At 38.7% G+C, this 16,085-nt stretch overlaps 1 protein-coding gene across 1 annotated transcript in view; it reads left to right on the top strand.

Moving 5' to 3' along the window:
• LOC310719590 (mannosyl-oligosaccharide 1,2-alpha-mannosidase IA) overlaps positions 1–16,085 on the top strand; it is a 207,509-nt gene that overhangs the window by 186,203 nt on the left and 5,221 nt on the right. The window contains exons 5-10 of the mRNA XM_083529462.1: positions 4,190–4,284; positions 8,733–8,856; positions 9,441–9,534; positions 11,190–11,305; positions 13,089–13,308; positions 15,723–15,895. Of these exons, the coding sequence (XP_083385588.1) occupies positions 4,190–4,284; positions 8,733–8,856; positions 9,441–9,534; positions 11,190–11,305; positions 13,089–13,308; positions 15,723–15,895 (822 nt within the window). The remainder of the gene's footprint in view (positions 1–4,189; positions 4,285–8,732; positions 8,857–9,440; positions 9,535–11,189; positions 11,306–13,088; positions 13,309–15,722; positions 15,896–16,085) is intronic.

Here is a 16,085-nt window from a genome sequence, read left to right as displayed (position 1 = left end):
TAGGTGTTCTTTTAACCTACATTTTTTTGTGAGCCTCAGCACAGTGTGGAAATGTTTTTTTCTTTTAGTGTTGCGCATCATCCAGTCAATCCAAATTAATAACGAGACTTGAGAGCTGCGTTTCGGCGTGGCGGATCAATCCGCTTCAAACACTCGAAGTGATCACTTCATATACATCGTTAAGCCTGCCTTTCAATTGCAATCATTAAAAGAGCTAAATACATCATCTAAAAAGAGCTAAATACATCTCGCTTTCATGCTAATTAGGCCTGATCATAATTAGGTCAGATTTTACATTCATAAGGGTTTTGGGTAGAAAGAAAAGATGACAAAAGCATACTTTTGTGGCATCATAAAAATGTTTTCTTTTCGATCGAATAAAAAATAATAAACTGAATGCGAAACGTACGTATAAACACATCAAGCTCGAATGTTAATTAGGTCAAATTGATGCACAGGTTTCTAAGAGGAAAAAAAGCTTGCGACATGAATTTCCAGCATCAGAACGAGACATGTTTTCATAGTTACCATAAATTATCATTCTTGGGGAAAACACACCTATAATCACACCAGGAGTTCATTTTAATTAGAATGAACTGATGACTGATACATTCACTGGTATTATTATTCTTTTTCCTTATTTCTGGAGGCTACATAACATAGCGGAGCATATTAACGTCCATGCTAATAAGGATAAAGCTGGCCTTGATGCACAGAATTCTGCATAAACACAGCATACTTTATTGTGAGACCCATTAATATATTAAACCTTCAGATTTACTCATAGCAAAAATTTGGTTGTTGGTTTTTAGATGCAATATCAGGTCAAGGCTGCCGCTCAAGCACCAGGTTCTGGGAATAGAAACAGAAATAAGTTGCTGCTATGCTTAGACCAGTTGCAGGAGTTTTAAGAGAAAACATTTGTTGCATTTGTATCTAAAACACGATTCCAGCTGCTAAACACTTCTGGGTCTTCTTTGTTGTATTTTGCATTTCATGATACACCAAAAGTTTTCAATTGGTGAAAGGTCTGAACTGCAGTAAGGAAGTCTTTTCAGCACACAGCAACTTTTCTAGTACAAAGCCATGCTGTTGTAATTAAAGTATTGTCTTCCCGAAATATGAAGGGCACTTCCCTGAAAAAGACATCGTCTAGATTCTGGATTCGATTCTGTCAGGTTTATGACAACTTGGGACTATTCATTACATGGCAGATTCAAGATAACATTTCCGGATTCTGGATAAAGATGTAGAACATGTGTTAGTTGAAAGTGTTATTGCCAAGAGGTTGAATTTCATTAAAAAAAATTTTCCTTTTTATTTTTAGTATTGGTAACATCTTAAGCAATCCATAAAGCACAAACAGTATACATCATGCACAAATACAACTGTGCTTACTTTTTTTGTACATTTTGTACAACAAATGTGTTTTGTTCTATAACTATAATAACTGAGTATTTAAATCAAATCAGATTTATTTGTGGCACTATACTGTATGCTGTGCCAATCCAGTGTTCATTTGTGCAACGAGGGAAAGGAAAAGTGAGACAGAGTGAGATAATGCATTACTGTAAATACATTAAGCATTCATGGTGATATGCTACCTTGCATAAGTATTTATTTTATGTCCGAAAGCCCTTCCGAATGGTAATAGAATGTTTCAAATTTAATTTTACAAATAGATAAATGGAAAATAAATAAGTCTGTTAGAAATGCCATTATTTAAGACTAAATTTCTACAAGAAAAACAGCAACACCCTGATTAAACCATTCCCACAGCAAAGCATGGTAGCTTTGGGTAACATCACGTTGACAATGACTTTGATCAAACTTTTTATCTAAACTAAACTTTACCTGGTTGTTTTTCCCATTGTTCTATTTTGGTTCCCAATTTAACTCATTCTTCTCTGACTGGAATAGAACCTGAGGTGACTACTGAGACAGTGCTCAATTTGATGTAAGGTTGAGTGTTGTGACATGCATTCTGAGATGCCTTTTTGTTTACTACACTAATAAAAATAAAAAATAAATAGGGTAGCCAACCTGCCAGTTTAAACAAGTCTGACCATCCTGTCATTAACAAGGTAGTGCTGTTGCTTAGTGGGTGTTTTTTGTTTTTTGCACCATTCTGTGTAAAGTCTCTCTTACAGAAAACCAAACAATCAAAGCAGTCCGTCTATCACCAGGAGCCATACCGTGGTAGAAACCCTGAATCCAGTATGATAAATGGTGCTACTGTTTTATCGGTTAAAGCAGGAGCTCCTCTGTAGAGTATGCCCATGCTGTGAGAAGGGTGTGTGGAGGAAGGCATCTAAAGTTCAGTCTTTTGTTTTGACTGGTTCATTGTGTTTTGGCTTTGTTTGTGTGTGTGTGAATAAGTTGTATTCAAATGATCGTTGTTAACTAAACCTAGCCTCCGAATAACGCAGCAGAAATGAAGCTTGCTGATCTTTATGGATAATCGGCAGAGCTTTATGAGCAATTTGATTTTAAGGAGGTATTTCATCTCGGATCAGTGGTTTAATGAGGACAGAGATGTGAGACAACACCTGTTTTGTTTGGTAGTAAGTACCTGAGGGTTTTATTTGATGATATTATGATATTGTTTTTATTCCAGGCTGGTGAATTTCACAGTAAACTCAACCGCGTTTAAACTTCTGCTTTTACAATACCATAAGCAGCGTTTATCACTCTCAGTAAAGGTTTTCTAGCAAATGTGTTCACGTGATCACTGGGAGGATATGTTTTGTCCACAAAGAGCAGTAATGGGTTTTTCATGTGCATTTTATTGCATTGCCTGGTTGGGGACTGTGAACTAAAGAAACTAACTTTTAAATAACTGATAGAACTGATTAGAACGGTTATAGAAACTCATATAATAACTGTAATAGAGAAACCAGTCAGTCCTACTACTTAGTAATGATCTACACAAGTATGTGCCTGTGATTTCTTTTTCAAACTTATGAAACGATTGCCTCATTTTTTTGTCAATGTTTTATGAATAAACACCATTTTTAATCTGAAATATCACTTACTCAGCTCAGTTGCAGGGTTCTAAAGATGAAAAAACCATGACTCTGTGTTGTACGATTATCATACTGTGAGATTATCAAGCACTTACACCTGCTATACAAGAAAGCAAGTCGATTCCGTGCAATGTATTTTGGATTAATGCCACAGAAATGGCATGTTTTTGAATATTTCGAATCTCTCACGCTGAGAGATATTTTATTTTCGATAAACACCGTTTCAGATCTGAAATATCACTTACTCGGCTCAGCTGTAGGATTCCATTGATGCAAAACGACGACGCGGAGTTGTACAATTATCATACTGTGAGATTAGCAAGCTTTTACACCTGTAACTTAAGGCCTTTGCTATAACTAAAGTCTAGGATCTGCTCTTGATGATCACAATTAGGCTGTGGATGTTAGCGAGGGTTTAATCAAACACCCACGTGTGACCTCATCGCCACGGTTCTTAATCTCATCCCGACATTAATGTCGCGATAGCGGCTCAGGGTTTATGACCCACGGAATTAGCTTTATTTGTATAGAGTAGCACACGGTCATTAAGTGCACAGGTCTGGAAGTGCAGCTCTGTCTTCATTGCTAATGGTATGCAGAAACGAATTACCCCTTGTGCTCTCTTTTTTTTTTTTACTTTTTCAATGTTTAAAATGCCACTGTCTCTTATTTACAGCTGTTTAATTAATTACAGTTTACAGTTATTGAAATCACAAGATCAGCTTAATATATCAAAGCGGTCATTTGTAAAGTTCACAGCCCTCGCCTGTCTGTGAGGCAAACTGCACTTGGAATAAAAATGGGGCAGGTCTTCCTATTCCACCAATCAATTCTGCTATCTTGAACAGCTTGGCTTGTGAGTTGCCTTTTAAGGAAAACCGCCTGCTCATTTCCAGGCCATAAAAAAGTATCATCGAGAAACTGGGTCAGGAAATTGTTAACCGATGCCAGAAATATATCATTAGGTCCACTGCATGGCAGTGTTTTATATGCTTATATTATCCTTATTTTAAAGGTTGCATTTAAATGTTACATACCTCAACTTTAAACTAGTACAGTATAACCTGATGCAAGGAAACAGCCGCTTCTAAGTAGCGAACAATCACTGAGGTCGAAGGTGAGTGTATTTAACAGCTTGTCTTTGTCCTTTGTGTCTCTCTCAGGTGTTTAAGCAGAAGGTGTTGGAGCTTGGTGAGAAGTTGCTGCCGGCCTTCAGCACTCCAACTGGCATCCCACGAGGAGTCATTAACCTGGGCAGGTAGGTGTCACGCTGAGCCGAGCTAAACGCCAGCTTTTTCCTTTCACATTTCGATGAATAATTAAGTGGGAATACGTTATATCCCCTTCGGAGACACCATGATGATCTCCATAAGTGATTAACAACCCTGATTAGCTGATATTGCGGAAGCAGTCATTGGAGTAATGTAATGAATGTTTGTACGTTTTGTTTTTGTTTACTTTGCTACCTTTGTGCCAAACGTATAAAGTTAGCAAAGCTGACTTTGCCTGAGGATAGGTTTCGGCTGTTTTGGTGCATCATGATGCAATGTGCTGTTTGCTTGATGCTAAATTGAAGGTTAAAAATGTAAAAGACTTTGCTCCCCACGTGCATCAATGAGCCTCGGCCGTCCACGACCCTGTCACTGGTGCACCACTGTTCCTTCCTTGAAGCACATTTGATAGATACTGACCACTGCAGACCAGAAACATCCCACAAGAGCTGCAGTTTTGAGGATGCTCTGACCCAGACGTCTAGACGTCACAAATTGTCAAACTCGCTCAAATTCTTACGCTCACCAATTTTTCCTGCTTCTAACATCAACTTTTAGGAAAAATGTTTTACTTGCTGCTTAAAGTATTCCATCCACTAGCAGGTGCCATGATGAAGAGATAATCACTTTTATTTACTTCACTGGTCATAATGTTATAATGTCATAATATTATGCCTGATTGGTGTATTAATGTGTACAATCATACAATATAATATAGTCTTTATTGAGACTGTGGTCTCAATGTTTGGAGAATTTGTAGCAGTAATTTATACACTTCATTCATTTTTGTTTAGAGGTCAAAACAATGAATAAAAAGAGGTTGATGAGTTTATTTTCATAAATTACGATACATTTCCATACGTTTCCACCCACAGCCATATTGTTGCGACATTACATTTTTTCTACTGTAAAATCCAAAAATAGCAGTTTTCTCTGTAAAAGGACTAGTCGTTGTGAAAACACATTCAAGTGTTACTTAGTCTATAATATTACATAAATTTAATGAAAGCTTACAAAATGTAAGTGATTTGCATATTAAGTTTTTGCGAATTCCAAGATTTCTCACCTTCACTGAACGAGCCAGTGAACGTCTACCAAATAATGTAAATGTAAAAATCATAAAAATCCCGAAAAAGTCATTCATTCTTCCAAACTTGACTTTTGGATTGTTTTTAATATTCATGTTTTTATGTATGTTTGTTTTGTTTTTTTTACTCCAATGTTACACTATAGGGACAAAAATACTGGGACATTTTTTGGTTTGGATAGGAAGATTGGATAGGTTTGTATAGGAAGATCTTGAGTTGCCTGCTAGATAGCTTTGACCTCAACCCTGCATAACAAATTTGGGATGGATTAAAAAGCTGACTGCACCCCAGGCCTCCTCACCTTCTCACCTACATCAGTGCTTGACTTTACTAACACCATTTATGTCTGAATGAGCACAAATTTCCACCAACACACTTCAAAAGTGCAACATCTTCCCAGAAGAATGGAGGTTATTGATATTATGATGTTATATAATGGAGGTTAACAGCAAATGGGGATTCTTATTTTCAGCTGTCCATATGGTGTAACTCTAATAAAAATACATGTATGGTTCCTCATTATTACTGGTCTAGCCATGCCTTTATAAAGAATAGAGTGATTGATGGATTAAAGTGAGTGCTCCAAGAACCCAACAGCTGGAAGAATGCCAGCTTGTTCTCTGTAAAGAGAGGATGTCACAGAGTGCCCCTCTATGTGCCCCTGCCCTTCTTCACTCTATTAGGTATTGATTTTTTCCAGACCTAGTGCTTCTAGGGTCGTTTTCTCCCGGCGTGGGTAATGGTGTAGAGAGCATTTATAATGGAGGACCAGTTTAGCATTTCTCTCATCCTCGTTTCTCCTCTGCATGCCCTACGAGAAAGCAACAGGAGAGCAATCATTTCCAGGGGAAGAGTATGAATCAGAGCCTAGAGGACAGGAAGACAAGGGATTTGAGGTAGTAAAAGTAGTAATAGTGGTAGTCCTGTTGCGTTGCACTACACTGGACATGTTTGGGTTAAATATAAGACAGCAATATAGCCAATGATTAATTTACATTCTAGAAAATAAATAAATATAATCTACTCTCGGCTTCTCCTATTAGGGGGGCGCCACAGCGGATAATCAATAAAATAAATAAAAAAACCGTAATATTATAATAAATGTAATTTAATCATTTTGTATAACGGTATATAATTTGTATATGATCTGGTATATTTGCCTTTTTGCTTATATTTATGGTGTGTATCATTGGTCAGAACCAAATTTTCTGTAAATGTTGTAAATGTCCCTGCAACTTCCATTTTTTCTCTCTCTTTGACATTCACGTCTGTTGGCTCGACCTCGGTTCCAAAGTTCACTTGGCTTTGATTCCTGTTTAACTCATTCAGCGTTTAATAAATAATTCTGTCTTTTTTTCTGTTCGGTTTTAAAAGAAATGTCACTCGCGTAGCATGTCGAGTCGATACCGCTAGATAAAAACCCAGTCCGTTTAAGGATGCCGGCAGCAGTTATTAAGGTGTTCGACGGGATTTCTTCCCACCGTCTATGTTGCTTTCGTTTTCTTTCTTTTTTTCTTCTATTTCTTTTCCCACTGATATCTTAGATCGATTCTTTGAGACAGAGGTTTTCCCAGCCCTCTCCTTTTCCCTTGGCTTCTATTGATTTTTCTTTCAGAAGGAAAGCGAGCCATGGGTTGCTCCCGCAATGAGAACTAGAAGCATTAATTGTGTGAATTACATGGTGTTTCCTGCAGGCACACGAACACCACCACAGAGTGGGGTCTGTTCTAAAAAACTAGACTGGATTGTAGGGAAAAGTATGTGCTTGTCTTGTGAGGGTGTAGAGGCCAGAGGTGTCCAAAGACCAGGCCTAGAGCCAAATGCAGCCCATGGACAGATGTTTGCTGGCATGTGGTTTGTTTTTTTAGGGGGCTTTTACACTGGCAGCTAATCCACCAAAGAACATGGTTTAAAAGAAAATTGGTGGTATGAAGGATGTCATGTGATGTATTGTACCCATAGGAGGAGATAAGTTTGGGTTCCAATGGCATCGTTCCAGGATTACTGTGTGTGTGTGATCAAGTAATCTGCACATGTCAAGTCAACTGGACTTGGGTGCTACATAAGAGAACACCGAGTTGCACAAGACAACAGAGAACTAAATAAAACATGAACTAAACATTTTAGTGATATCATTATGAAGTATTTGGATTTCATTGCAGCAAAAGCTGGCTGGACGTGTCACTACCCAATTTGCATTTATTTGTCGCAATCCAATTTGGGACATCCTTGTCAAAACCCAATCTGCATCTCCCACATCATTACCTCATCCGCAATTTGTGTTGCTACCCAATTCGTACCTCACCCTCTCTACCCGATAATGCAGCATTACCCTGGGCAGGAAAAAATGGTTGCTGAAAGTGAGTATCCAGTGCTCATGTACTAGTACCCAATATACACTATATGGACAAAAGTTTGGGGACTTTTTTCAGCTATATGTGGTTCTTCCAACAACGTGTTATCACGAACTTGGATGCACACAATTGGATGCGTTGCATTGACTTTTTTCTATTCATTTAAACTTGCATGACAATGTCCCTATGGACAATGTCAACTTCATGAAGATATGCTTTACATGGTTTGGAGTGAAAACCATGACCTTAACCTTATTGAACACCTTTGGGATGACTGCAACCCAGGCCTTGTCACCTTACCTACAGCAGTACCTACTGTAACTTTACTAACACCCTTGTGGTGTATGAGCTGCATGTGCTGAATGATCACAAATCTCCACAAGCACAATCTAATATCTAGTGGAACATCTTCCCAGAAGAGTGGAGGTTATTATAACAGCAACTGGGGACTAAATGTGGAATGTTTTAAAAGCTAGCCCCTGAGGTATGGTATGGTTCGACTTCGGATGTTTTTTTTTTCACGAATATAAAAAATTCGCATGTCATTTACATATTCGTGAAAACGATTGGTCACCTCTGGTCAAGAGGTTTGACATTTGATGATCAATAGCAAAATGAAAAAAAAAATCTGCTTCTGTAAATACACATTCACAAAGACAGTAATTGCTGTTCCAGCAGGCTTCATTTGCAAATATTCGACATCCAAAATGGTGTAACACTAATCTCTGTCTATTAACACACGCAAGTGCGAGTGGTTCATTCATTCTGTGCCAGAGTTCATTTAGTCCTGAGCTCTAACACGAGCCCGATGTTTTTTGTCTCTGTCTTTTGCCATAGTGAGTTTTTCCTTTGTATCTCGTTGCCATGACTCCAGCCATCCACGTGACTCTTTACCTGCTGAAATGGTGGGCTGGTTGCCATGGTTTCTGGTTGCTGTGTGGCACACAGTGTGGGCATTTGGTAGTTACATATCTGCTTCTTCCTCTGTTACAGTGGCACCAGTTGGAACTGGGGATGGGCGTCAGCCGGGAGCAGCATCCTGGCTGAATTCGGGACGTTGCACCTGGAGTTCGTGCACCTGACAGAACTTTCCGGAAATCCCATTTTCACAGAGAAGGTCTGGCGCAGTACGCATGGTGGACAGAAAATAAACAGCAGATAAATTATAGGAAAAACGGGTGGAGAGTGGTTAAGGTATAAGACTTTAAACTCACGGGTTGTGAGTTCAAATCCCAGCCACATCAAGCTGCCCCTTCTGGGCCCCTGAGCAAGACCCTTAACCCCATAGCTGCTCAGTTGTATGAATGTAATAAATGCAAATTGCTCTGGATAAGGGCATCTGCTAAATGCTGTAAATGTAAATTTCTCTTTTTGTGGGTGTGGTCTCTTCTGGGATGACTCCACCCTTACCCACAGTTCACGAGAAGTCACTGTTTCATTTTGATAAGGATGTAAAAGAAAAAAATCCTATACCATGGCCTTCACTTTGACCAGATCTTAATGTAATTGAGGAATTTATCATTCGGTGCATTACTCAGACTTTTTATTCAGTTATACATTTCCCTTTAATTTAACACTTTCAATAGAAAAAAAATTTGCTGTATCGCAAAGTACCGTTTTTGCTCTGCTCTCAGAGATTTGCACTCCGGGTTCGTTACTCTGACAGTAGTAACGATTGATTGCTATTATTTATTGTTTCAGGTGATGAACATTCGAAAGCTGCTGGACAAGATCGAGAAGCCGCAGGGCCTCTACCCCAATTTCCTGAGCCCTGTCAGTGGGAACTGGGTCCAACGTGAGTGAGAGCTGAGATCATAATCAAACAATGCTTAAAAAAATTATAATAAAATGTTGCAACATAGATACATATACATTATCTATTTCATGTGTTTTTCTGTAGAGTTTCAAAAATAATACGTATTTTCCAGCGTTTGTTTGTTCACTTGTTTGTGTTTATCTGCCTATTAACTCCTCTGCCTTATGGAATTGTTGCCGCACGTCGGAGCAAATTGACATCTCTCGTTGAGGTTTATAGCGACCCCTAATCTGCCCACTTCTCCGTCAGAGTGAAGTGACGGACTGCGGCGTTATAGCCGAGGATCATTTAAATAACAATACATTCGATTAGCCGTGGAAATTTAATCTTTCCGACTCCGACGCGGTCTGAAGTGCGAGCCGGTGCGTGTAATCCACACGATGGAAAATTAGCAAGGGATAATTGGCAACCTGTGAGATAAGGAGTGGTGAAAAATTGGGGGCAGAAAGCAAACCTATACTTCTGCAGCCTTCTATTGTGTGTGTGTGTGTGTGTGTGTGTGTGTGTGTGTGTGTGTGTGTGTGTGTGTGTGTGTGTGTGTGTGTGTGTGTGTGTGTGTGTGATAATATATAGTGTGTATATAATTGTTCTTTAAAACTTCACAATAATAGATGTGAAATGTGTCTAGGGAAGGCAGTAAGCATGAGCTTTATGCCTCAGTCCCAGTAAAGGGGGCATAGGTTCTATGCCCCAGACCCAGTAATAGCGGCATGACCTCTCTGCCTCAGCCCCAACAGTGAAGGAGTGAAGCTTCTATGCTTTAATCCCATTCGAAAGTGGTGTTGTCTCTCTGCCTCAGTCTTAATGAAGTGGGAATTGGTCTTTTTGCAAAAAATTTTTATACAACATAAGGGCTGACACTTAATTTAGTTTCGTTGGCATCTCAGTTCTAGTAAAGTAGAGATGGCCTCTCTGCATGAAGTGGGCATGGTCTCATTGCCTCAGTCTTAGTGAAGTATATTTTCAAAATGCATATTTTCAAAAACACTTTCCAATGTGGATGCATTTGACAACACTGTTTTGCGTCGCAGTGTGGACTGTAAAAACAGAGGCTTTCAAATATATAAGAAAGCATTTTTAATCATGTGACGGTGCCTTTCCTTGCTGCAAAAACCGCATGCGGAAATAAAGCATCTTAAGTTTTACTCATGTGCAGTACAGGGACATTAGCATTTCAGTGGGGATGAACACCGTTTTGGAAGCGAGTAAAAATGATAGCATGGAAGCGGAGCATTTTTTAGACAAAAAGGCCTTTTTTTAATTTATCGTAAATAGTAAAGATGTAGCCTCAGTCCCAGTGACTTACAGTAGGCATGGCCTCTCTGCCTTAGTCCCAGGGAAGGAGGCGTGGCCTCTCTGCCTCAGTCCCAGGAAAGGAGGCGTGGCCTCTCTGCCTCAGTCCCAGCGAAGGAGGCGTGGCCTCTCTGCCTCAGTCCTAGTGAAGGAGGAGTGGCCTCTCTGCCTCAGTCCCAGCGAAGGAGGCATAAAAAGTTAAAAAGTAGTAAAAATATCTAATTGGATCAGGATTTTGATTCTATTTTCCACATAAAATAAAATCATTTTTAACATCTAATAGTGATTTTTGGGTTCGGGCATCGAAATGGCTTTTGATTTTCTCGGGTCTCTTTTCTCAGATCACGTTTCTCTCGGAGGCCTGGGAGACAGCTTCTACGAGTACCTAATCAAATCATACCTGATGTCAGACAAGATGGATGAGGAGGCTAAGCGTATGTACTACAGCGCTCTAGAGGTATGAAAGAGAGCATCTCGAGACTGTGTGTGAAATGTACGCACATCAGCTTTGTTTAGAAACTCACCAGTCACGATGGGAAACGTGCACAGCTCCCATCAGCTGGCTAAAATAACACGGTCTGAGGACATGGAAATTAAATGATGTCAGGACAAATAAATGGACATGACTCCTTGCAGCTGGGGAACAAAAACACTTCCTGTTTGTTGTGTTTGATTAAGAGTTTTACTGAAGACACCCGGGAAGAAGAAGTCACTTCTGATCTAAATCGACACACTGTGTGTGAGGAGAAAGTGGCATAAAAGAAGAAGCAAGAAAGAAGATTAAAAAGAGTTGAAGAATGGACTTAAAGATAATGTTGATTGTTTACTATTGATGTTTTGTTTTCACCTTGTATGAAAAGCTGAACAGAGACCTGACACACTTGGGGAGAATTCGGAGATTGATCACTGGAGGAGAATGACTTGGAAGTGTAACCCTTTTTCCCTTTCTGTTGTATTGTTACAGCAGATTCATACTTTTCCCAATATGGAAACCCGATGGAATCTCAATGAGGCTTGACTTCAATCCGCCAGGGAGCGGACTATTCCGTTAGACCATGAATAAATCATAGATGCCCAGAGCAACATGGGCACACTGTTCCTATTTAGCATGTGCAGAGAGATACAAGGGAACTGTATGATATTTTACTTAGGTCCATCACTGTTTGTACAACCCTCTGTATTCCTGCTCCTGGAAAATTATCCATTCAAGCGAATTAATATGGTGTTAAAAATGATCTTGCAGCAGAATTACTGGGAACTGTGAAAGAAAAACCTATACTAAATTGTGGCCAAAGATTTGTGGGCACCTGACCATCCACATCTGGAGCTCCAAACTTTCCTCATAAATTGGAAAACATACAGTTGTAGAAAACATCCTTGTATCATCACAGTATCAAAGCCTGCATGACAATGTCCCTGTGCAGAAAGTGAATTTCATAAAGATATGCTTTGCATGGGATGTAGAGGAAGATCTCCTGCTATAGAGCTCTGACCTCAAACATAATAAACAGCTTTGGAATGAATTGGATTACTGACTGCACCCTTGGCCTATTCTAGTGAAAAAAGAGTATAGTTTATTATGAAAGCAAATGAGTAAAAAAATGGAGTGAGATGTTTAAAAGCGACAAATGAATCTTGTGGACAGGCGTCCTTAAACCTTTGGTCGTATAGTATAGTATAGTATAGTATAGTGTAATATAGTAGAGTAGAGTAGAGTAGAGTAGAGTATAGTTTGTAAAGTAAAATATAGTATAATGTAGTAAAGTATAGTATAGTAATGTATAGTATAGTGTAGAATAGTAAAATATAGTATAGTAAAGTATATTTTAGTGTAGTATAGTAAAGTCTAATATAGTGTAGTATATTAAAGTAAAGTATAATATAGTGTAGTATAGTAAAGTATAGTATAGTGTTGTAAAATATAGTAAAGTATAGAATAGTAAGTATAGAATAGTAAAGTATAGTAAAGTATACAAAGGTGGGTGGGTGGGTACATTAGGTTTGGTAAGTAGGTAGGTAGAAATAAAGACTGACTGACTGACTGACTGACTGACTGATTCATTGATTGATTGATTGATAGATAGTAGGCAGGTAGGTCATCACTTTATTTGTCCCAAAGTGAAAATCACCTAACACAGTACTATGGATATGAATAATGGATGACAATTGAATGATAAATTTGTCAAACAGTACAGTAATAAATCTTTAACTCCTAATTGCTATCTTCTGTTTCGAATCAGGCAATAGAGACCAACCTGGTGCAGAAATCTTCAGGAGGTCTTACCTATGTTGCTGAATGGAGAGGCGGAATTCTCGACCACAAGATGGGGCATCTGGCTTGTTTCGCAGGCGGGATGGTGGGCATCGGGGCAGACGATGGCGCTCCAGAGAAGAGGCAGCACTTCCTTGACCTGGCGGCCGAGATTACAAACACATGCCATGAGTCGTACAGTCGCTCAGGTGAGTTCTCTTCATTGTAACATGATTAAAACCAAACGAGAGCCAGTTCATAGCTCATAGTACTAAAGTAAAATATGAATACTTTTTTCAAGATAAATATTTCCTACAACCAAAGATCCACTGGTGTAAAATGATACTCATAGTTGATCAACATATTGCTTTAAACTTCCTGCTAGATGCCAAAACAGCTAGTTTGCTATATCTTGGTATGATTTGAAATGAACAGTTCAAAGCAGAAACTCATAACTCGCTGCTGAAAAACAGCTCTAACATATTATTTTTCTATCAGACCAAAAAAAAGTCTCAAGATAAATCAAATTTATTCAGTGCTTCAAATTAGAAAAGACTGTTAGCAACTTTCTCTGGTGTTCTCTAAAAACTTTTAAACAAGCTTAGTTGATTTTTCTTTGAGAGGAATCTCAGGCTTGGATCAAAATTTAGAGCTTTTTTCCTACCCGGGGCCAGAGGGAATCAAGGGGGAAGCGCAGATATTGAGATTTTTAAGTGTAGCTCAAACTAAGATCCAGCAATTTTCCCCAAAAACCTCGTTTGATCTCAGCTTTCGCTTTTTTTTTGGTCCCCTGATTGCTTATCAGAAAAATATCCTAGGGAAGACTTGATGCCTCTTCCACACAAGATCATATATCTGATATCATATATATAAAATGTGTTTGTTTGTGTGTGTGTGTGTGTGTGTGTGTGTGTGTGTGTGTGTGTGTGTGTGTGTGTGTGTGTGTGTGTGTGTGTGTGTGTTTCTACAGCTACAGTATATAACGAATATCATCAAAGAGCACTTTTAATGAAATGAACTCAGAATCTCAGGCCTTAAAAAACACATTGATTTTCTTCTCTTGTAGCCTTTGTCCTTGTTAGATTCGCTGAAGGATCTTGCACAACCGACAAACAAGAATTTCTGTGAGAGAAAAATAAAAAAGATTCGGCTTGGCACAGAACAGTGTGTCATATTTAGGGGTCTTTAACACTGACAGTAAAAGTCCTCCTCCGGGGGAGCTTCTGGCACTCCTTTAACTTAACACACTGGCTAGTTTTATCTCAGGGGACAAAAAAACCCCTAAAAAAATATATATATAATGACTAGACGAATAGCAATAGTGCACAGAAACACAGTCACTGTTTATCATTTAAAGATCAATTTGAAGCTCTTTCTGAAATGATGAAGGGGAATAAGAGAATCGTTTATATTTCTCCCCACACACAAAGATGAACATTGAACACCTTTGTTGAACATTGTCCAAATAATAAACAGCGATCAAATGCACAATTCGAATTGGTCGGAAAGTACTGACTTATTGTCTAGCTAGTTCTGGCATGAATGTTTATACTCACCTGCCTAAAATGTCATTTTTATAGTAACATCTCGATCGCACACTTGCATTGAGGATGATGAAAGTAAACAGATTTAATAAGGGCTGCTTGCAGTCATTGGTGCTGTTTTCAGTCAGGATGTTTGTTGTCTCCAGTTCCAGAGTTAGAACGTTAACTAAGAACTATGTCTTTTACCTTCATGAAAGAGAAACTGTAAAACTACGTTGATGCTTAACAATGCTTTAATATGAAACGTACACATGAGGCAAACACAATCTAAACCAATAGATATAACAAAAGATAGAGTTAAAGTTGAAGAACAAAGAAGTGACTGAAATATGAATAAATACAAAAACAGCACTGGGTCTCATAGATGTTCCTATTATAGTGTCCATAGTTTTTTTATTACTATTATTATTATCTACCTATTTAATTACTTACTTACTCACTGTATAAAGTATATTTTTTTACCGTGTTTCTGTTAAATATTTGCACTTTTTTTTTGCTAATGTAACATGGAAATTTCTCCACTGTGGGACAAATAAAGGTTCATCTCATCTTATCTCATCTCATCTCATCCTATCTCATCCTCTTATTTATTTGCTTACTTCGTTATTTTGGGCTCCGCAAGTTTTTCTTCATATTAGAGTATGTTTAGAGGGTAAGATCTTCAATTTGTATTCTTTTATTTTTTCTTTTCTGAATGGAAAATCAAGATCCAGATAGCAAAGGACACAGAAACTGGGAAGTGTTGCTCTTACTTGGGTGGAAAATCTGTCAGGTAGCACCAGCAAGCAGTTCATTTTCTTGCATTAGAGACTAAAAGCAGCTCAGTTTTTATTATTATTATTTTAAGTTATAGGACTGCTAAAAAAAAAAAAAAACTAATACATATGTAGAGGCTGTGAAGGATGTTACTCCTCAAATACTGATGCCTGTGCTTGGACTAGTCAGTCAGTTGGCACAACAGTATCTGCCGAATGATTACAGACCATCTGGACCACCGAGAAAAACATATTTAATGTTTCTCAGTCACTGCGCCCTCTGATTCTGACTTGAGTTTTCTTCTCCGTTTTATTTTTAACCAGCCACGAAGCTCGGCCCTGAGGCGTTTCGCTTCGACGGAGGTGAAGAGGCCACAGCCACCAGACTGAGCGATCGCTACTACATCCTGAGGCCAGAGGTCATCGAGAGCTACATGTACATGTGGCGTCTCACCCACGATCCCAAGTACAGGGAGTGGGGCTGGCAGGCGGTGGAGGTGAGAAGAGATAAAAAAAACTATAGTTACTTCTTTGTGGTTAGATTGGACCGAAAATGTTACTCATTGCTCTCATAATGCATTCGGACCTGAAGGAACATCATTATGAGATAAAGTCCGTTATAACGAATAGTCAGGGACGGGCAGTATTTATAAAACTTGTATTTCAAATATAAAATGTTTTTTTGTA

This window comes from Silurus aristotelis (assembly GCF_946808225.1).
Source record: "Silurus aristotelis genome assembly, chromosome: 25".
Lineage (NCBI taxonomy): Eukaryota > Metazoa > Chordata > Actinopteri > Siluriformes > Siluridae > Silurus > Silurus aristotelis.
The sequence above is the reverse complement of the archived record's forward strand: the minus strand, read 5'-3'. Positions and strand labels throughout refer to the sequence as shown.